General features: G+C 36.5%; 1 protein-coding gene across 5 annotated transcripts in view; it reads left to right on the top strand.

The window, feature by feature from the left end:
- The window catches only part of GRID2 (glutamate ionotropic receptor delta type subunit 2), a 679862-nt gene that overhangs the window by 463042 nt on the left and 195272 nt on the right, over positions 1–21548 (top strand). For all 5 annotated transcript variants that reach the window (XR_015803327.1, XM_014875285.2, XM_088163983.1 and 2 more), the window contains exons 5-7: positions 1146–1199; positions 8934–9107; positions 13916–14077. Coding sequence is in view for 4 of the 5 variants with exons in the window: in XM_014875285.2 (XP_014730771.1) it covers positions 1146–1199; positions 8934–9107; positions 13916–14077 (390 nt within the window). In the remaining variant the exon portion in view is untranslated. The remainder of the gene's footprint in view (positions 1–1145; positions 1200–8933; positions 9108–13915; positions 14078–21548) is intronic.

Genomic DNA, 21548 nt, shown 5'->3' with positions numbered 1-21548 from the left:
AAATTGCTGCCATCCTTCGCAAGTGCTGTTTCTGCTGGTTGTCATTAAAAGCCAATGGTCCAAGTAATAAGAGCCCAGCACTAGGTATCTAATTGAATATTTAAACATTGTCAGTTCCAAGATTTGTTTCTGTTTTTCTTTGTTTTTTTTTTTTTTTTCTTTGAGTTTTTTTAGGGGGGTATTCAATACAGTTTTAAGTATCCAGTAGTTTTGAATCAAGATGAGCATGGTAACTGTATGAATAAAATGCAATTAATTTCTGTTTAAAATTATTTGCATGTTAATCGTAATTCAATGTCATGTAGAAAAAAAATTAAAGGTGTCCAGCTTTTTCCAGAGTTTGTTTCTGGCCTCCCTTTCGTCAATGATTTCTTTCCTACCTAATGAAAACAGAACCAAGTGTATTCTTATCCTCTTAATTTTCACTGTGAAGTCCATTCAAAAGTGACTTGTCACAAAAGTGTAGCAGACTAAAGGAGGAAAAGGTCTAAGTGGGAGATGAGTTAGGAAGCACGTGTTGAGTCCAGCATGAGGGCAGGTCATGGAAAAATTTTCAGCAAAGGAAAGGAAAAGATGTATGAGAGGAGGATGAGAGGCCTTCTGTGCCTGGATCTGAGACAGGCAATAATTCATCATCCCTGTGACAGCCCTCTTTCTCTTTCCTTCCTGCAATTTGCACTTCTCTGAACTCTAGCATTTGTGGTGTGGTCTTTTTTGGTTTTGGTTTGTTTTGTTTTTCTTCAGTTCAGAGGCTTTCAGGGTAGGTATACACTGAAAGAAGCAGGAAATACAGAAATCTGACAAAAGTTACTTGATATTCATTTTCTGCCTTCCTCTCTGTTGCTTCCTCTCAACACACACTGCTAAGGCAAAAATGTTTTCATTTTTCTCCTCAGTCAGCTGAAACATATTTTTTCCTACGATGCCAGCAATGAAATGTATTTTCCAAGTTTAATTGGCAAGTCAAACAATAACACAAATACTTCTGCAGCATGGTGCTAAAGGTTCTCTATCCTCAGTTCAATAGCAAAAGTTCTAGAGAGCATGTGCTTTGGGTTTTGTCATTTGCAGAGAGCATCTATTTAATATTTTTTTCTGGCTTTCACAAGCAAGCTGACTGATAGCTGGTTTGTTCTCTGTTTCAGGTCGTGGAGACTAATTTGGTTGCTTTTGACTGTCACTGGATCATTATAAATGAGGTAACTGTCAAGTGAACACTGTTGTGAACCATGGATCCTGTTTTGAGGCTTACTGACAATATTCATGCTGATTCTCACTTTGCCAACAGGAAGCAGTAGTTATGACAAAGTTCAAGCTTACTGAGGGAGTAGATGTTGCTTTATAAAAGTAGAATGACAGGTTCTTGGACTTTGCTGGGGTTTTTTGCCTGTTTTAAATGAAGCCCTCTATGAATAAACTGAAAATAAAGTGAAAAAAACTCTTTTATTTCTAAATATCTGAAGAGTTCACAATTGAGCAGACTGTTTTCACAGGGTTTTTAAGGCCTTTCTTTAATCTGTAATATTTTGTAGAGAAATCCTTGCATTTTGTTTATATTTTAATGATTTTTTTCCTCAGGAATAAAAATGGTAATAATAATAATAAATCATCTCATATTTCCCTTTCCTTTATGAATTCTCCAAATGTTCCATCATGGTTGATATCCAAACCTATTGATATTAGTGGGAGGCTCTTTGGTAGACTTCTGTATTAGGTCATATATAAATGTTCATAAAGGGAAAAATGAAAGTTAAATTGAGATTCTGCTTTTACACTGTGAAATTAGTTCTTCCATGAAAGCTTGTCAGCTAAAATATGACAAGCCAATATGTGAAGTAGTTTTGTATATGAAGTATTGAACACTGCAGTTCAGGTTTGACAGCATTCAGGTTTTTGAAAAATAATTTAGGTCCAAAATAGCTGGATTCCCTGAGTAGATGACTATCTTCTAACATGTTAATCATGCAACTCCTGTATATTCTCAGGATAAAAGCTGAGAATGTCAATTCCATATCATATTATCTGGATTTACTGTACACTTCTGTTTTCATACTTAATCATTGAATTTCCATTAGTATGCTGTGCTAAACCAGTGGATTTTTAGGCAGTTTTCTTTGGAGAAAATATATCCCTGGAATTTCTGTGTAAACAAACCACGTCCAGCATAACCATTACTTTGGACCCTGCCTTGCTCCTGACCAGTACTGTCTGTATTTTCCAGCACTGAATGGGACTTTGCTGGGAGAGAACACAGCTTAAATCTACAGGTGGTCATGTGAACAGCATTCGTATTTTCTTTTTCATGTCTGATTAAACCAGAATTCACTTCAGAGTTAACACTCAGTATTTTAAGAGCATTAACTGAATCTAAAGCTATCCTGTGTAATCAGTAGATCATACAGCAGTTTCTTAGCTCAGATTTTGTCTTGCTGTTCAAGTTAAAGACACTGCCATTGATTTTTTGTTTTAAAGGTTTCATACTTTCCAAAAGATCTAAAGAAGGTGCTTGCTTTTAGCTGTTTCAGCTCCTTCACCCTCAAAAACACAAAACAAGACTGAGGATGTATTCCTAGCATATAGGCGTTCTCTGTGCATTTTATTCAGAAATTAGTGTTCCCATGGAAAAAAAAAATCTGCTTTTTAAGCATTGTTATTTGCACATTGCAGCAGATGAAATGGCACAGCAATCAAAGTGGTTGCCACTCAGATCCCTTTTCCACTCCAAAACTCTTTCTCTGGGCTGCAGTCCCAGAAGCAGGAAAAGCTGAATGATTTGCACTGAGAAATGTGCATGGTCCCTTCTTAGTTTGATAGTCTTTATATGAAAAGGGCGAAAGCTGTGATTAAGTTTATTCCAACAAACTGCTCTAAACTATCGTCATTAAAGTCTCTGCATCTCATTCAGCAATTCTTCTTTCCTCTTTGAGAGAAAATATGTTTCATGCTATCACAGCTTAATCTGCTTCTGGACCTAAATCCATATTGCCACTTAGGTAGCTTTCTAGCTCTGTTTGTTTAAAAATGCAAATAATTTCAATATTATGTGGATGCAGAAATCATATTAACAATAAATAAGATGGGTAGGTAATACTACAGCGAGGATTCTGTTTTGCCCAATTTTTCCTTACTACTATGTTCAAATTACAGCAGAAATCTACATGTTTCCTGAGTGTTTGATATTGGGTAATTGCTTATTGCAAGGTTTTGCCAGTTCAGTAACAAGACAGCAATGTCTCTATTTGGCAGTGCAGGATTTGGAAATGCAGAGATCTGTGGGCCCCTTTCTGTGTGATACATAAAACAGCTATCTTTACATCCCAGTCTGTTTGAGGTGGTCATCCATTACCTGATGGTGGCCACACTACCTCCATATGACTCACAGATGATGTCAGAGCTCTGCCCATTTTTTGCTTCTGTAAATCTTTTGTGACAGCTTAGACATCTGCGCTTGAGTGCCTCTGTTGTCTAAATGACACTGTCAAATAAGTAACTGTAACACTGTCTGGCCTCCTAATTTGAAATTCTAAAATTATCAATGACAGTGAAAATGCATTGCTCTGCAAATTCTGCATTTGGTTCAAATAATTTCTTGCTGTGAGATACCAAAATAGGTTGGAATTGTCTTTCCTTTTCGATCACTGTGCCAAGGGAATACAATCTTCTTACCAACTGCAGTAATACAGAAGCAAATACCACCTTCAGTTTTGTGATCAGAAATCTGTTTAGGCTTTGTGAGGTAACATCTGCTATTTTAATTGCTCACTCTAAATTCTGTAATGCCTGCAAAGAGTTCCTTAATTTTTATTGTCCCATTACTTGCTACTTTATACAATAGAGCAAATTTTCTTGAAGACTGTGTATCATAATGTAAGTGTGGGAAGAGGGGCTTTGTTCTCATAAAATGAAAGAATTCATAATTTGCTAAAACGTAATGCATCGTACTAGACCATAGCAAATGCAAATCTCTTCTGATCAGTATAGTCAGCTGAGGAAATGCTCTTCTAATAAATGTTCCTGTTTCTTCAGGGCCTTAAAGCAGATGTTACAATTCTTTATTTAAAATTTGCAGGAGTCATAGATTCAAATGTAGTCATGATCAAATATGCCTGAACAAAATGTGGGAATGGATTTCTGACACTCTTTCTCCCTCTGTCTTTGCTTGCTTCGTTTCCTCTGCACAATAGTAAATAGAGCTTCAAAGTTCCAGGGTAGAAAATGACTCTTCTTCCATGACTCTTAATTCACAGCTGTACAGTAGACCTAGATTTTATTTAGTGGAACTGAAGAAGGGAAATTTGTATGATTTTCATCACTTTCCTTTGCTCTTTTTAAATGAAAGAAATGTCCTTTTTTTGCATTTTAAATCATGTCTATCTCAATAATTTTCCTCTGTTAAAACATTCAGGTTTATCTTACTATTATCTTGCTGTACCCAAGGCTGCCACCAGTTCTTTATTGCTGTTGTTTACTCAAGGACAGCCCCAAGTATTTTCCACTGCTTAGAGTTGCAAACAGGAGGTGAAAATATTAATCTACTTTACGAAGGATTGTTTGGATTTCATCTGCTGTAATGTGGTCAATTATGACCAGATCTATTAGAATTAGAATGGAATGAGTGCACAGAAAAGCTGATTTGTGTAAGAGGAGACTGGAAAGGTTGACTTGGTTTGCCTATGAAAGCGAAGACTGGAAGAGGATGTGCTCTCTGTTTATAAACACTTACAGAGTGTGAATAAATGCATCATTGTCAAGAGAAAGAGGATAAGGTTGACACAAGAACAAATGAGTTCAATTTGTGCATGAGTAAACTGAGGTCAAAAGTTGTTAAAAGGTTTCTAATTGCCAGAGGCAACAGAGTCTGGAAAAACTCCTTCTTGATGAAAGAATGAGACAAAACTCCAGACTCTTAAAGACCAATTTATGGGAAAAGGTCCAAACAGGTTTGCCCAGCATAGCACAAGAGAGGACTGTGAGACTTACAAAGTTGTTTTCAAAGGTTGTATTCTTTCTGATGAAGACATTTTTCCTAGGAGGGGGCTTGTCCTTGCCCCATGTATTCATCTTGTTCATCGTGTCTCAAGCCCAATGCACTCCACCATGAATAAGAGTAGAGCATAACCATGTTTCGAGCTTGAGCAGTTAGATCAGGTCCTATAATCACAGCTCAGTTCCAGAAGCTCACTTAATATTTTTATATGGATAATGATTGATAATAACATTAGAACTTCACTGGAACCCTTACATTTTCCACTGGGCTGGTGGGTGTGTATGAAATGACACCTTCTTTGGATCCAGGTGGGCAACCAAGTTGCCAGTTCCTGGCATTAGTGAAAACTAATACACAGATGGAATGAATCCTGCTTTCTCCAAGAGCTTGGATTTTATTTTTCTTTGTGAAAGCTAAAAATTAATTTCTCCTTGTCCTGTCAGGTTTGATTCATCCTTTTCTGCAAAGCCTAAAAAGCCTAAAGGAAATACAAAGGAGCAAGTAACGATGCAGTTAAAAATCTCCTTTTTGTCTTGGAGCTTCATCCAGCCATGCCTTTCCCTCAAGTTCTCTTTGGAAAGTGCTGAGAAATTCAGGAAGGGCACAAGTGTGCTCTGGATGGGCAGTGGCGGCCCAGAGGCCTTAAGCCACCCTTTCCTCCCCTGCTGACTTTTGGAGAAGGAAGAAACACTCTCCTGAGTGCCAGGATTTTCTGTGATGAAGTTCTGGAAAATAGTGCATGTCCACTATATTATAAATACTGGAACCATGATCTTGGCCCAAAGTTAAGGTGTTTCCATAAGAAAAGGAATTGTTGCCTCTGGTGCTTAATACAGGAGCATGTAAATAAATTCTTCCCCACCATGACTCTCATTGCCAGTACAATTGCTCTGTGGTGGGTAGTAAGTCTCTGCCTGGGCTGCTTGTCTTAAAATAATGGGACAAATATTAGATGTCCAGTGCGTAGTCTTGATGACCACTGGGGTTTTTGCCTTATATGTCAAGATGATCCTCTTCAGTTCTTGTTTCCTAATTCATCTGTAAAGAGTCCTTAATTTAAAACCACATTTTTTTCTTTATTTATTTGCCTGCTTAGATGAAACGTGCATCTAATTTTATCCTTGTTTCATTTGTGACCAGATAGTCTCCCCTTAATTCCAAGTTCAGACAGCAAAAGAAAGGCTTGGAACTATATATTGAATTTCTGATGCAAAAAAGAAAAGGAAAAAAAAAAACCCACACCAAAAAGAAAACCGAAAAACCTCACATAATCTACCCTAAATTTATTCAGGTGCCAACTCAGTTCAACTCGGCCAACTTTCTAATTTTTTTGACGTTCTGTGCTTGTATAACAGATCATCTGCCACCCTCATATCATTGCACTGTATCCTCCTTTGAAGTGCAAATGAAAATTGTTTCCTCTCATACAATAGTTGCTTTATATAGTTTTCTTAAGTCAGATCCAAAATTCAAGAATGAGAGATGATATTGGAGAGTCATTATATAAAAGGCTTGTCACTCAGTCAATACCAAGTATTTAAAAAATTACAAAGAAATACATAACAAATGACTAATGTTGAATTTGGGGTTGCATGGCATTGCTTTGTTGTCAATCTAAAATCTGGATTTATGGTAAAATCAGCATTTAAAATAATAGCTGTGATTAATCTATAGATGTATATACCTCCTTGGCTACTGCACAAAAATGGCTTTGGTGTTTGAATTCTGTTATTATTTCCCAGGTGATGTATAAAGAAATGAGGTAGTAACCTAGAGGTTAAAATGAGAACATTCTATTTAAAATGCACCAAAAAGTGCTGAATACAGAAAACATAAATACACTTTTATGGTTTGAGAATTTGAAAGTCAAATTCTTCTTTTTAAGTAGTATTTGGCAATATAATGTGGCCATGCAGGTATCTGTTTTTGCATTATTAGAGTGAGTCTAATAGTCTTGGTGTTACAGTTTGGACATGCTGTGTAATGAAAACAGGCAAACTTTCTTAAATCCTCCGAGGAAATATATAATTTGAAATCAAGATAAGAAGTTTCTTGCGCTCTCCTTTATGATTATACTGAAAGTATTATATATATATATATATATATATATTTTGCTAAAACAGCATTATATATCTTTTTTTTAACCTTACAGCTAGTGAAATCATACAGGCTAAATGAAAAGACAGCATCTTAAGCTGAGATAAGCCATTATCTGTGGTACATTAAGAATTAATAGACCAGAAATGCACAATATTACACTGAACACAGCTGATGCTATATGTTATTTCTCTTTGCCGAAAAAATCTGCATTTCATAAAGAACATTAATAACAGATGAATTCAGAAACTGTGATAATCGGTGAAGGCAAATAAAATACTTTTACTGTAGTCAAGAGAGTAGAAGTTATAATTTACATCTCGCATATATTTCTTTCAAAATTTAAGGAAGATAAACCAATACCAGTATGTCCAAAGTAGTTCCTTCAAAATAATGAAAGGATATTATACTGGAACAGCAAAAACAAAAAAAGGCCAAAATAACTGGGATGGTTGTTGTAACATTTAAATAGCTGCTTTTTCAAAAAGCTTGGCTTCATTTCCATATGGAAATGAAGATTCCATAATTTGAGATCAAGTCTATCCTGGTGTCTCCTAAATTCTTAAGTATGGTCATAGATCAGGAAGCTAAGGCAGAAAAAGATTATGGCATTTCATTACAGGTATTAACGATGCAGATGTTCCATATCCTTTGAAAAATGAAGTTATAAATACACAAATGAGAATCAAAAGTATTCAATAAGCTGTGGCTGTATGCAAGGGAATATTAAATGCAGGCTGCCAATAGGAGCCTCTTGATCCACCTCCCTTCCTGGGGGCATATCTGCAATTTCAAATGTCTGGAAAGTTTGGGGCATCTGCCTCTGTAATTAAGACAGTTCAGCGTGATCAGAAAGAGATCCTGGTTAAAAAGACTATTTTCTATTATTTTACAGGAAAATACAGACACAGAATTATCTTGAAAGCTACCTGAATCACCAGGAAAAAAAACATTTTTAACTAAAGTTCAAGTTCTTATGTGAAGGTTGGAGTCAGTTGCTGTTGCTTGGGAGCCCGTGTTCCTCTCACTTAACTTCCCTCATGAATGATGAGGGACTCAACATTCAAGTGTAAAGCACCATGTTCCCAACATGCAGAAATTTATGCTATGTGAAAAACTGTTTTTCCAATTTCCCTAACCTGTCTTAAAGTTAATATTTCAAGCTTAATATTAGTATTTTTACTTAGTTATTTTTTCTTTAAAGTATTTGTCTGCAGAGCTGAGTGTTCAGCTGTAAGCCTTAATAGATACCTCATGGAATAAAAATTTGGTTTTAAATTAGGTCTTGCTATAAACAAGCACATTTACACCTAGAATGCTCTTATGCATTTTCTTTGCCCTTTTGGTAAATGATTGCTAATTTGCACATAATTTATAGGTTCTTGATATTCTGTTTCTAGGAAATGAACACTTAAAGCCTGAAACATCGTGTCTACCTTCACAGCTCCTAACTAATGCTACACTCAGAAATACATCATGCTATGGCTTCCTACTGATTTACACATTATCTGTCAAGGATGCTGTGAAACACTTTTAAATAAAACATCAGAAGAGGTAAAAGGAGAGGCAGAGAAAACCCCAAATGAAACAGCTATGAAAGCACAAATATTTGGTGAGGTTTGAGCACAGTGCACTTTGAACTTCTGCAGTTAATGGTGGTATTTCAGTAACACCAATTATTTTAATGAGCATGCACAGATTGGTTTTTAGGCTGTGGTGGAGTTTGACAGTAGCTGTGTGTCAATCAGAGGCCTCTTGGCTCACTCAGCTCATTTTTTGTTTATAATTTGGTGGTCATGTTTCTCAATTTTGACTCTCATGCTTTCCTCTCCCTTGCCTTCTCTTTCAGGAAATAAATGACGTGGATGTGCAGGAGCTGGTGAGAAGGTCAATTGGAAGGTTAACAATTATTCGGCAGACATTTCCAGTCCCCCAAAACATAAGCCAGCGCTGTTTCCGTGGCAACCACAGAATATCTTCATCACTGTGTGATCCCAAGGACCCTTTCTCCCAAAGCATGGAGGTAGTTCATATACCAGTCTATACCCACATGGGAACTCTCTTTCAAGATAACTTCTAAGTTTTCCCCCAGGGGCTTACTGTAACTTGAAGTTATTTTCCCATGTCCTCTCCGACATGGGGTTTAATGGCTCATGGCATGACAAGGAAATACCAACAAGGAGTTGGGGAGGAGGCAAATGTGTCTGATGGAGAACAACAACTTGCCTGCTCCACAGCAATAGAGATAAAAGTGCAAAAAAAGCCATCTGGTCTCCAGGTGGTAGGGCAGTCATTTTGTTGCCCTGCTAAATTTTAATTTTTGTCATCTCACCTGGAAGAATTTCCTCCCTGTAGTCAATGTCTTCTGAGTTGATGTGCTTCTCTGAGCCTCAAATGTGTTGCCAATAAGAAAGTCTTCCTGGGACCACCCACATCATCTCTTTCAAGTGCCTTGTTGTATACATCTAAACCTATGTCTAAATTCCAAGGAGGCCTTCTTTTCAGGACTGTTAATCACAAAGTACAATTAAACTATAATAGGTTCCTACCACATGAATTCAGCAACAGGATCTCTGTCTTCCTGATTTCCCATAGTTTTTCCAATAACAAGTTTTCTGTCTCTCTCATTACATTTCATCATGACAAAGCTTAGACAAATCAGGAGTGTGAAATTGACTTAATATTTTGATTTAACTTTTGTTTGGTTTTGGGGTTTTTTTCTGTGAACATTTCTGCAGTTGTAGAAAGATGGCTGCATATTACTATTTTTAACAGTGGAGGGAGGAGCTTGTCTGACCCAGCAGCTAAAAGCAGCCACCTCATGATTCTGAAAGAGAAGAGTGAGAGAAAACAATGGGAGGAGAAGTAGGAGGTTGTGAAGAGTGTCTATTTAAACTGAAAATATGTAAGGGACAAAGTGTGGATAGTCTTGTCCTATTTCAGATTAGTTGTAAGAGCCTTTGTGTCACTAATTTTAGTTCACAAAGCAGCCAGCCAGCAATTATTGATGATGTGAAAAACTGGCTGTAGCAGAGTGCACAGTGATCCTATTAGAGTTCTCAAAGCAAGCAGGGCTGTGTGATGCCCATTGATGCACAGGATATATCTACAGTCTGTTTAAGAAGTGCAAAAATCCTTTAGGCTGTGCCGTTCTGTCATGGCAGGGACAGTGTGTTCGAGCTGAGACTGTGATCATGTGCAGGAGCCAGAGAGTGCAAAGAGCAGTGCTCATGAATAAAGTTACTGATTACAGCACGGCAGAAAACAAGAGTCATGTATCCATGGGATACTTTACATTTCGATTTGTCTTTCTCTTCAACTTCATTTTCACTTCAGCAGTTGGCTGAATCCAGGAAAGATGAGTTCTAGAATTCAAAGTTTATTCCCGACAAATTGGCAAATTCCATTTAATTTGTTAGATTGGATCTTGAATTCTAACCTGTCCATTGTGATCTACCCATTGGGGAGCTACAGTGTTCCTACTGGAAGCTTTCATAGTATCTTGGTTCAAAGGAATGATGGAAGCTGGACTGGTTTAATTGTTCTGGGCAACTGAGTTGCTTTTTTCATGCTTTCCCTGAGATGGCTGTACTTCATTATTTTAGCTGAGTGAGAAAACATTATAAACTGAAAGGAAGGAAAACTGCGACACAATTTCCCCTGTGCCTTTGTATGATGCACAGTCCTTTGAGTAGCTGTGGGGTTTGTTTGCTGCTTCTTTGTTCTACCCAACAATACTATAAATTAGTTTCTAATCCAGTGGGGAGTTGGAGCAGTTTATAAATTGAAATTACTAATGCTTTTTTTTTTTTTAATGACATCAAAGTGTGACTAATCAGAAACATTCTCTGGAAATTATAAGGGTGAATTTCTTGATTTATTTTTTTCTGAGTTACTCTCCCTAAAGTCTGTGTGAATAATTAATTTTTTTTCAGCATCTTTATTAAAACACTGAAAAATATTCTGGTGAAGATGTCTCACTGTGTCTTTTGAACTGGCCTAATTGAAGCAAATTCTATAAATTTGTATCATTTTGAAGACAAAGTTATAAACTGGATTCACAGAAGAATTTAGTACTATAACCCTTTTGTCTAAAAACTACGTGCAATATTATAGGTACACATAAAATATACCCTGATAATCCAGATTAATCATTCATTCTTAATCTGATGCTAAGTACCTTTCTTCCACACTCTGGATAAAATAATCACATCTGAATTTTAAATTGCATTAACAGAAGGTTTTGCAGTTAAATACTTCTTGGTAATGCAAGTGTCTAGCCCTTAACCTAACAGACTTAAAATAAATAAGGGATTAGTAATGGACACCAGGCAATGCATTAAATGCCCAAGTAAATTTACATGGGAAATTAATAAAGGTGTAAAGTGACTTTAAATTACAACCCCCTTCTGTTCATCAGGGCAGATATTAACAAAGCATACTTCTGGTAGTAACAGGGAAGGGTGATTTTGAGAAACAGAAATTAATTGTAGGGTCTTTATCATTGCATTATCAGTGATTGATTGCAGTAAACGTTAAGCTCAACTATTAGTGAAGCACTAACAATGCTTAATAACTGCTGAACTCTGTCCTCCTGAGCCCTGTTAATACTTGATGAAGGCCCAGCTATATTACTCTTAAATTAGTGAGTGCATCCTTCCTCATGAACTGTGACAATTGTCTTCTATTCCCATGGTAGTAGGTTACAGAAGTTACCTTGAAAGCAATGTCATTTTGTTGGGAAATGATGACTTGGCATCCACAGCCCTTCATGTACCAATTTAGTCTCATTAGTGACCTTATTCCCTCTGCTCTCCAGAGGAGATGTGGGGGTTTTTTTCCCTTTGGCAAAGACTTAGATAAAAAAAGCTTGCCTCACAGCACAGCAATCATTCCTCCCCTCCCTGCTCCAGCAAATGTCCCTCTAGTGCTGACTTCATTGGGGAAACACAGTTTTAGCTGAAATGTTTTGAATCCTTTGTAGGTTTACAATATGCAGGCAAATAATCCCAGATGTTTTAAAAATGCTTGATTAACCCGGGCCCAGATCCTCACGCCATGCTTTGAATCTTGTCATGCACTGTGATGCCTGGCCTGTGCATCTGAAGAAAGTAGATTTTGTTCTTGAGTGAATACCAAAATAGAAATGTTCACAGCCACTGGAGGAGCACAAGTAAGAATACAGAAGCACCTCCTTTAGAAGAAGACACAGTGAAGGATCATTTAAAGAAGAAGGGCACTAAGGATCAGAGGTTCTGCGCATCTGTGCTACTAACAGAGCACTTGGTGGATGACACAAGCAAAGCCAGCATAAAGATGGGATTTGCAAAAGGAAATAAAAACATAAAAAGATGTTATATGGAAAGAACTAATTAGGCAGGAAGGTAGTGTGTGAACTTGCCAATCAGTACCTCAGATCTTCACCATTATTCTGCTTCCTTGCCATATACCCCCTTCCAATAGCTGCAGGGCTTTCCCAGTCTTTGGATATATTTAAAAAGCAGAATAGGGCCACTAAATTCCCGTACTTTCCTTTTGTAAGCTTCTTTCTTCTTTTAAAACTTTAAGCACATCACCTATATCTGTGTAAGAAACCCTTAGAGAGAGCAGCCAACATATTCCACAAATCTGAGGAAATGTCTTTTGGCTTATCTGTGACTGATGGAAAAAAAATCCCAGCAACCTTGCCTCAAATTGCCACTGGCTAATTTGTTGTCAAGCACTGGGAATGCTCATACAAAGCCTTTATCATGCAGCTGAGGAAACTGTGATTCCCTCAATAACTTTAGATGACCAATCGGTTATCTAAAAATAATATTCCCAAAAGTAATTTTCATTTCTGAACATAATTTTTCTTCATGAAAACCTCTGTTCAGGACAGCTGAGGTTTCTTTTTATGATACTGTCAGTAACTTAAATGTTCCTTCCATTTGAGGACAGAAAAGACTGATGTAGGACTATATTGTAAATTACTTATTTCAGAAGTGTTCATGAGTTCTGAGCTTCTGTTCTTTTACATTTAATTGCATCTTTCACATCTCACTTTGCACTGTGTGCATTTAAAAGCATGTTCATAGAACTAGAACATGGTTAAGTGGAAGTGGCAAACAAGTGATTCCTCTTCTTGAATTCCACTGTTCTGCCTTTGATCCTAAACTAGAATTTCCTCTCACTGTATGCAGCTGTGCTCACAGTGAAACATACACATTTACTCTATAAGAGTTTTGTCCTGCAAAGAATTAACAGCCAATGTCAAACACTCTGACACTAAACACTGTAAATCGCAGACTCAACATGCAATTGCACACTGACAGAAATTTCATTGAGTCTTATTTCATGCTAGAAAGTGCCAATCAGAATTGACTGCAGGAACCAGGAACAAAAAAATATGATCAAATCTATTCTAAATTTTCAGAGTTTCTGCTTTTCGAAAGAACAAAACAGCCTTGAAGATAATTTGATGGTGTCCAAATATCTGGTGACTGAAAAATTGAGTCTCACAAGCAACTGGTTAAAAATGAAAGGGAGTCTGTTTATGGTCATAAGTAGAGCTGTAAATCTGGCAAGTGGAGCTGTGCCAGTGATTGGGCTGCCTGTACTTGTGTGTGTAGTTTGTTGCTGTAAATCACTTTTAGCATTACAATCCCCAGCTGCAGATTTTACCAAAGCCCAAAGGTGTGACATTTTGCCTCTCACTGATTCTTATTAATACCAAATAAAGTAAGTAATTACCAGAGGATTATGGTCAAGGCAAAACAAATGATAAATCCTGGCTGCTGGCAGGAGACTACCACTAGCAATGCTAATGCTTCCCTTTTGATGTCTTTACAGATTTCAAACCTGTATATATACGACACTGTCCTCCTGCTGGCAAATGCCTTTCATAAGAAGCTGGAGGACAGGAAGTGGCACAGCATGGCCAGCCTCACCTGCATCAGGAAGAACTCTAAACCCTGGCAAGGAGGGAGATCAATGTTGGAAACTATCAAGAAGGTACTTTTCGCCTCTCTTTCCTCATCTTTGATTTCTAAAATACTCTCAATAGGCAGTATTTCCTCCCCAGGTGCATATTACTCTTATCAGTATAGTTTTTATATATTCACAGTTCCTGAATGGAAGTAGTTCTTTATTTGGTTGGTTGGGTTTTTTCCATGTCATAATAATCACATTGAAATAAAACCAATAGGTTTGTTTACCAAAAGTGCCAAACCAGTTGGATGTTCAAGGAAGAAAGAGTGTCAAAGGTGAACAAGCATCACGGCTGAAGCAGTTTCACAGGTTAGGAAGTAAAAAAAATAAATTTACTTTTTTCTTTGTCAAAGAAAGGAGAAAAAGTTGCAGAATTACACTTGGATAACGTTCTGCAAAATTTGCCATTGCACTGCCTTTGACGTAAATAAAGTGAAATCATAGAAATGGGAGTAAGGAACCCCCTAAATTATCTAGGCTGTATTCTGCCATGGCAAAACCATCTCAGTAACAGTCTCGATAGAGCTTTATCTAGTGTGGCTGCTTCCCTGTGATTTTTATTTCCTACCTCAATCATGCTCATGCCTAAGATGTTTATTCTGTTCTTCAGTCATTAAAGATAATTTCTCTTAGTTATTTCCTTTCTTCACCATGTGTACAGCCTCCACATACTTATAGACAAATATCTCAGCCTTCTGGGTCAGTATTTAGTCAATATGAACAGGTTGAGAGCTTTGCCTTCCCTATAAGTTATTTTCCTCATTTTCTTTATGTTATTGATGTCTTTCATAAAACTGCCTCCTCATTTGTCTGCATGCACTTCCTGGTAATGTATACGAACATGTCAAGTGCTGGCATTGTAAACATAGAAAAAAAGATGGATGGTAAATAAAAAAAATTAAATGGTATTTTATTTATGGCTTTCACTACAAGACATAAAAATAATCTAAAATATAATGTTGTCTGGAGAAGTTGCCATTCTGCATTAGGTATTTAGCTTCACCAGAAATTATGATGATGCAGGCAAAATGTAAGACTACTTTGAGCACTGCTTATATTTTACCCAGTCCTAGGTTAATCTGCCTTCCCTCCAAAATGATAGTTCAAGGATTTCTTTGGTATCTGTTTCCACTTTCCATTCTAACAGTTTGAAGTCATGAGACTGCAAGAATAATCCTGGGCACATTTCTTATTTCAAGGGCAGGATAGGTCTTTAAGAGACTGCAAATTGTATTGCTCTTAACCTATCAGAGCAATTTCATATTCACATTTGGCAGTCCCATGTATTTTGACCTATGTTTCAGGCAAGGCTGGTTCTCTTCTCACCTTGGATTTTGTAAATGCTGTGCATACTTTTCCACTTAAATGGCCAGGAGAATTATGACAGGATTCAAGAAGGCAGGAGCAAGTGGAAATTCCAGAGTTGTTGTTAGCTTGCTAAGAAATGAATCAAATGCTAAAGAAATTCCTGATCTGTGCAGCTAACCATGCTTCCATCCTGTCACTTTTGGGTTTCTCTGCTATTTCAATTAGATGGCTTTGATAAGAAACTATTTTGTTGGTGTAAATTGAATAATCCAAATACTCCTTACACTGCATTGTGCTGACAGAGATGAATTTCTAGAAGTAACGTGCTAAAATTGAAAGTCAAAATTTAATCCAAATGAAATACAGAAATTTTACTGTGTGTGGATGTCAGTAGCATTTCAATCCATAGGCAGAGGAAAGCTAAATTTGCAACTGAGAGCTGGAATTGCACAAGAATAGGAATTCTGCTTTAGTTTTGTGGCCTACTTTCCCTTTTCTTTCACTAAAGCATTTATGTAGAAGAACTTTGGGATAACAGCTGTGTACTTTTGAAATGACAAATTTGGCATTGATGAATGCCTGATGAGGTATCAGAAAAAAAAATAAAACTAAAAGTAATGAAGAGAAAAAAGCCCCTACTTAATCTTTCTTCCTGAGAATGCTTCTCTTTCCCATCTTGCCTTATTCCTTAAACATCTTTTTCTCTCCTGTTGTCCTGGAGAATCCTGTAAAATCAACTGAAATACATTTTTTTTTCTCAAAAGCATACCAGTTTCCCTTAATTTTGAAAGAAAACAGGAGGAAGTTACCACGTGGTATTTGAATAGTTTCTGAAATGAAAGTTCTGCATTTTAATTTTGAAATCACCACTGTTTCCGGTAGTGGTGTATAATGGAATATCATAGTAAGATATTGATATAATTCAGGGTGAAAATAGATTCTGAGATTTTTTTAAAATGCTCCTGGAAAAAGAACTTCCATCCTCTGCAACATCTTAATTCTCCCTTCATGGTGACCTGTATTGCAGAGCTGAAATCATTACCCGTTCTCAGGCTGTCCCATCTCTCAGTGTAGCCTCACTAGGAGTCAAATTATACTCAACTCTTCAAAAAAAAAAAAAACCCTTCAAAAAAGAGTTGAGTATTTTTCTGAAAGGATCCAGAAACAGGAGCAGCTGGCAGTGTTTTGGGTGCAGAGGGAAATCTTTCTTTGATTTCTGCAGGTGGAAATTAGAAATGAGATGGGAAATCTTTATTAAGCTACTCACTGAAGAAGGTAAGAGAAAGGGATGCTGATGTTTTACCTACAGCAGCAATTGTAAAATTTTTTACCCCTGTAGTAAATAAACTGGTTTCTTTATAGTTAATTAGCTAGTAAAGGAGAGTAGGCAATGAGAGGAAGTTAGAGTTTCCTGCATTTCTTAAAATGGTAAAAAAGCTGTCTAAATCATTCCTTATTGTCATTTGTTACTTTTCACTGTTGAGCATTTGACTCATGCATCCTTATTTCTACAAACAGCTACAAAAGCAGTTTTTTCTTTGTGAATTCAGTTGATTGGACAAAGTCTGAAGAAAACATTTTAAGCCCACCACAATTATTTAAATCTAATATCTGTTTCTGCCCTTTCTGGAACTGAATAAACAGTTAAATTCATCAGGAAATACAATCCTTCTAATTAATTTGGCCAGCTCCAGCAATTAGCTTAAATTCACTTTGGTAATAGGAACTATCACTAAACACATGCTCACTTGTTTATTTCTCAGTAAAGCTATTTCACAGTTGGAGGAATGAGTATCACTAGAAAATAATTCTACTTTGGGAAAAAATTATCTTCCTGAGTAGCCTGGGAATAAATGTAAGTAGGATTATAGGGAGGATCAACTCAGCAAGGTGGGATCAAGTTTCTGCACATATCTTCTCCCACGTCTCAGGGCTCTTCCTAATCACATTTGTTTAGCTCACTAACAGCAAATTTTTAGTGCTAGCAGCAACACAGAGCCTGTCCCTTTTGGGAAAATGAGCTTTACCTCTTGCTGTTTCATGAATCATAGGTGGAATTGTCAACTAGTTCTGGTCTCAGAAATGTCAGTGACACTCAGTGGTGACATGCAAAAAAGACTCCAAATTGTTTTTCAAGTTTTAGATTAGATTGTCCGTGCTAGTTGAGAACTCAGCACTGTTCTCAAGATCAGACTTTTTCCAGAATAAAATGTGAAATGTATATTTACTAGCAGTTTATAGCATTTCTCCTGCCTTTAGCCACCTTTTTTCATCTTTAGTTTCGAAATAGCTGGTACCAGAAGAAAAAAGAAGAGGAAGTTTGAACAGAAGCTGAGAGCAAGTACAGTATTTTATAGCTGATGATTGATTGGCAAGCTGGCATTCCCAAGTGAGGTCCTGACTGCTATGTAAACAGTGCTTTCTGCAGGGACTTACAGTATAGTAGCGCCTAAGAATATATAAACTGCAGTTTATCTTGCCAGTCTAAATGGGACTCAAGTAGGCTTTAATTATATTGCCAAGCTTTATAACAGCTCTGTAAAGCCCAGAGCAGTGATCAGAATCATAAGTACAACATTTTTGGCCTAGCAACTGACATTTCACTTCTGTTTTATATGTGTCAGGAAATTACATGGTTGCAGCTGAACCTTAGAAGAATTTGAAAAGGTAGATAACAAATATATCTTCATTTTTCCCCAAATAGTACTGTTTCTGTAAGTTATAAGGAATGAAAAATTTCTTTTGCTCTTGCCCGTTTTCATGATTAACACTAAAATCACTTGGAAAAATCTCATCAGGACGTTGCTGCATCAGTAGCTGTCATAGAGATGGTCATTTCCTCTGTGATCTCCTTCCACGGTGCGTTAGCAGAGGGATAAAACACATGCTGTAAATCAAGTGTTTCAGACACATCCATACTGTGAAGGGCTACTCACAAAAACTGAGCAGTGTCCAGAAAATCCTCCCAGGAGATATCCTGCTCCACTCTATCAGCCCTAAGCGGCAGCCAGAGTTGTGTAAGCCTGTGCAAAGGCTGTGAGGAGTGGGACAAGGAGAGCAATGACAGCACTGCATGGCCTGCAGGTCCAACAGACAAGGAGGAGAAACCAAGACCTCCAAGAAATGTCCTGTAAATTTAGTATTGTTGGCAGTTCTTTGCTGTTTTGTCTTTCTGTCTCTGCCGTCCCCAAGCTGGCAGCATTACCATTCTAATTGGAGCTCTTATTACAGTGTTTTCACATGTACACAGTCTAGGAGAGGAAGCTCTGATTAAGACACTGCTTAATAAGAAATATTCAAAAAGTGATAGATTGCCAAAATAGATGAATGAGAAATAACGTTTTTATGGTAAAGATTGGACTGCAGACAAATAAAGCTGATACAAACTTAGTTTGTATCTTGCCCTGACAATTGCAGTAATTTAAAAATCAAGTTAAACAAACTTAAAGTTTCTGGATAGAGATCAAATCCTAAAATATCTTGGGTAATTCCGTTAACCTGTACTGTATTTAAGGGGACATATATTTCCAAAGAATCTTATGTTTTCTTAAGAGATTGACTGAATTGATTACTTCAAGTATAATTGAGGTTAAATGATTATTTGAATTATTTTTAATCATGTTTGCCCAAATAAGGAGAAAGGTTATTAAAAATAATTTTTAAAGTTTTTAAACATTTTAAATTGCCATTTCAAGTCTCAAAAATAATTTGCGTTTTATCTTCATGTTCCTTAAAGCATTGGGAGAGCTCTCAGTCTGGAAAATAAAGTCACTTTAATTTTCTAGATTGAAAATCCTATATCCTTCATTTCTATTTTCTGCTGTACAAAGCATCTGTTTGAAGATATCATAACGATTTTTATTGGATATTTCCTTTCTTTTACCACTTTGTTGCAGAGTTTTCCCTTCCTTTTTCCAGGTCCTGCCTGTGGCTCATTTGAAATCATGGTGCTGCTCAGGTTGTCTGCAACAATTAAATTAATTCTCGGGCATTACCTACCTCAGACTCACAGTCTAATACCCAGTGCAGGGCAAGTCTTAGGAAGCAATCTAGGAAATATTAAGTGTAATATAACCAACTCAGTGTCTGGTAAGATGCCCAGATGGAGGCTTTGAGCAATCAGCTGGGCATCCCAGCTCCTGCAGGTCTGTGCCACTTTGCAGGCATTTCTCCATCTCATGTTCTGTGAAACTGTGCCTTAGGTATTCAAAAAGCCAGATAAGAACCTATGAGAGAAAAAGTATATGGAGAAGGTTTCTACTTCTGGTCCACGAGCAGGATGAAGTCAAATTTAATTTAGAGAAAAGGTTTAAATTTGTGAAACTCGGTTATTTACCAAATGACATGTTCAAGTGATTTTGTGGGTAAACACAAGTTCACTCTGTCTTCACTCTGAACCAGCCAGAGGTGTGCTAACCCCAATCTAAAAGCCATGAAGGTCTGGTTATTGCAGGATGGTAGTCAAGATAAAAAGGAATCAGAGTGTCTTGCTAACAGCAACATTTGTTGAAATTGTCGGTTTGCAATTGCCAGAATCTTCCTGCAAAAGTCTGTTTAGATGTACTCTTAATCAGGCTATTGGCTTTTTTCCTTTCTTTTTTTTTTTTATTTTTTTTTTTTTCAGTACAGAATAAAAAAGTAAATACTATAGAAAGAAAATATTATGGAAAATATTTTTATAGTCATTATAAATATATATATATACACACACAAAGTATTTTATTGGTTTTCACTGTAAATGACACTCATAAAATACTTGCATTATTTTAATATTTGTATTATTATTTTATCATATAATTATTTATGTATTATCTCCTGATAGTACTAGTTTCTAGTAGTCTAATAAATTCTAAAGGTATCATCTCAATGATCAATTTCATTGCTTTTGTTATTATCACAGTACTGTTTTATTAAAGCAGGAGAACATTCTGTTATTTCACAGCAATCTGCATGGGAGATGCAAATTTTGCATTCCTTCCTGGATTTTACAAACTGAAGATGTAGAAATAGAGTTTTTAATATCATGATTCAGCAAGGCTTATGTGCTTAGCTAGGTAGTTTATATTGCAAGGTGTTCCAGTTTAAATAAAAAATCTTCTAAGTGAAACAGCAATCACAACTGAAAAGTTCTTGCCTTATGTTTTGAGGAAAAGCTATACATTTCATAGGGTTTTACACCTATGTTTTTGTTTGTTTGTTTTTTGGGGTTTTTTTTGCATACTTAGAATATTTTTACATTTGTTTTTAGAGGGAGAGGGCTGAACATCAAATTTTCCATCAATGTGTAAACTGAAGAAATTTTTGAAGGGTAAAGGTTTTCATTATCAGTATTTAACATGGCTCTGCTGATTTTATAGTTCAGGTCATCACAGTTCTTATACAAAGATGAAATGTGTGTCATGTTGAATTAACTCTGGAATATATTTTGAGTATGGCTGTGGTGTGTATAGCCCTTTCAACTCTAATTCTTTGTGGGGATTATTCACTCTAGTGTTTCATCTCTAGTATTTTAACCCCTTCCAGCAAAACTGTAAAAGCAAGCTTGAAGAGGTGCTGCATTTTGCCTATGTCATGTATTCTTAGTAAAGGATAATTGGGAGGAAAAAGAAAAATCACTGCATTCAGCTAGACTTTGAATGAATTCCTTCTTCATTTGTGCAAATCACATACATTGAGACTACAAAAAATGTGTAACTTCATCTAAAACTCAGCCTGCCCTCGTGGAAGTCTTCCATGAGGGAGGAACATTTGAGGGGAAAAATAAAAGATCAACAAACAGAATTAATTTTTGTGCAATTTCTTATATGTATTTCTGTTTAGCTTTGCTCCCACTAAACTTCTTTGAAAAAATTCTTTTTTTTTTAATTTGTTGGAGTTAAACTGTCAATACATATATGCTGATGGGTCAAAGAACAAAATTGGAGTGCAAACATGCTAAGAGTAAGACTATTGCTTGTATTACATCTGCTTAGCATTGCTGAGTTTAATTCTTCTGTGAAAAACTTTATTATGTGACAGGAATAATTTAAGCTTCAGAATTTTTAGGGAAGCATGATCTTCGGAAAACTATCTTAATTCTGGTTGTTATTCTGCATAGTTAGTGTATGAAAGTCTTCAAGGAACAAAAGGTTGTTGCAATTACCCACTTAGAAGTTTTCAGTCCATTTTTCTTTTTTTTTCCCAATAG

Source organism: Sturnus vulgaris, chromosome 4, assembly GCF_052056855.1.
Source record: "Sturnus vulgaris isolate bStuVul1 chromosome 4, bStuVul1.hap1, whole genome shotgun sequence".
In the NCBI taxonomy this organism is placed as follows: Eukaryota; Metazoa; Chordata; class Aves; order Passeriformes; family Sturnidae; genus Sturnus; species Sturnus vulgaris.
The sequence above is the reverse complement of the archived record's forward strand: the minus strand, read 5'-3'. Positions and strand labels throughout refer to the sequence as shown.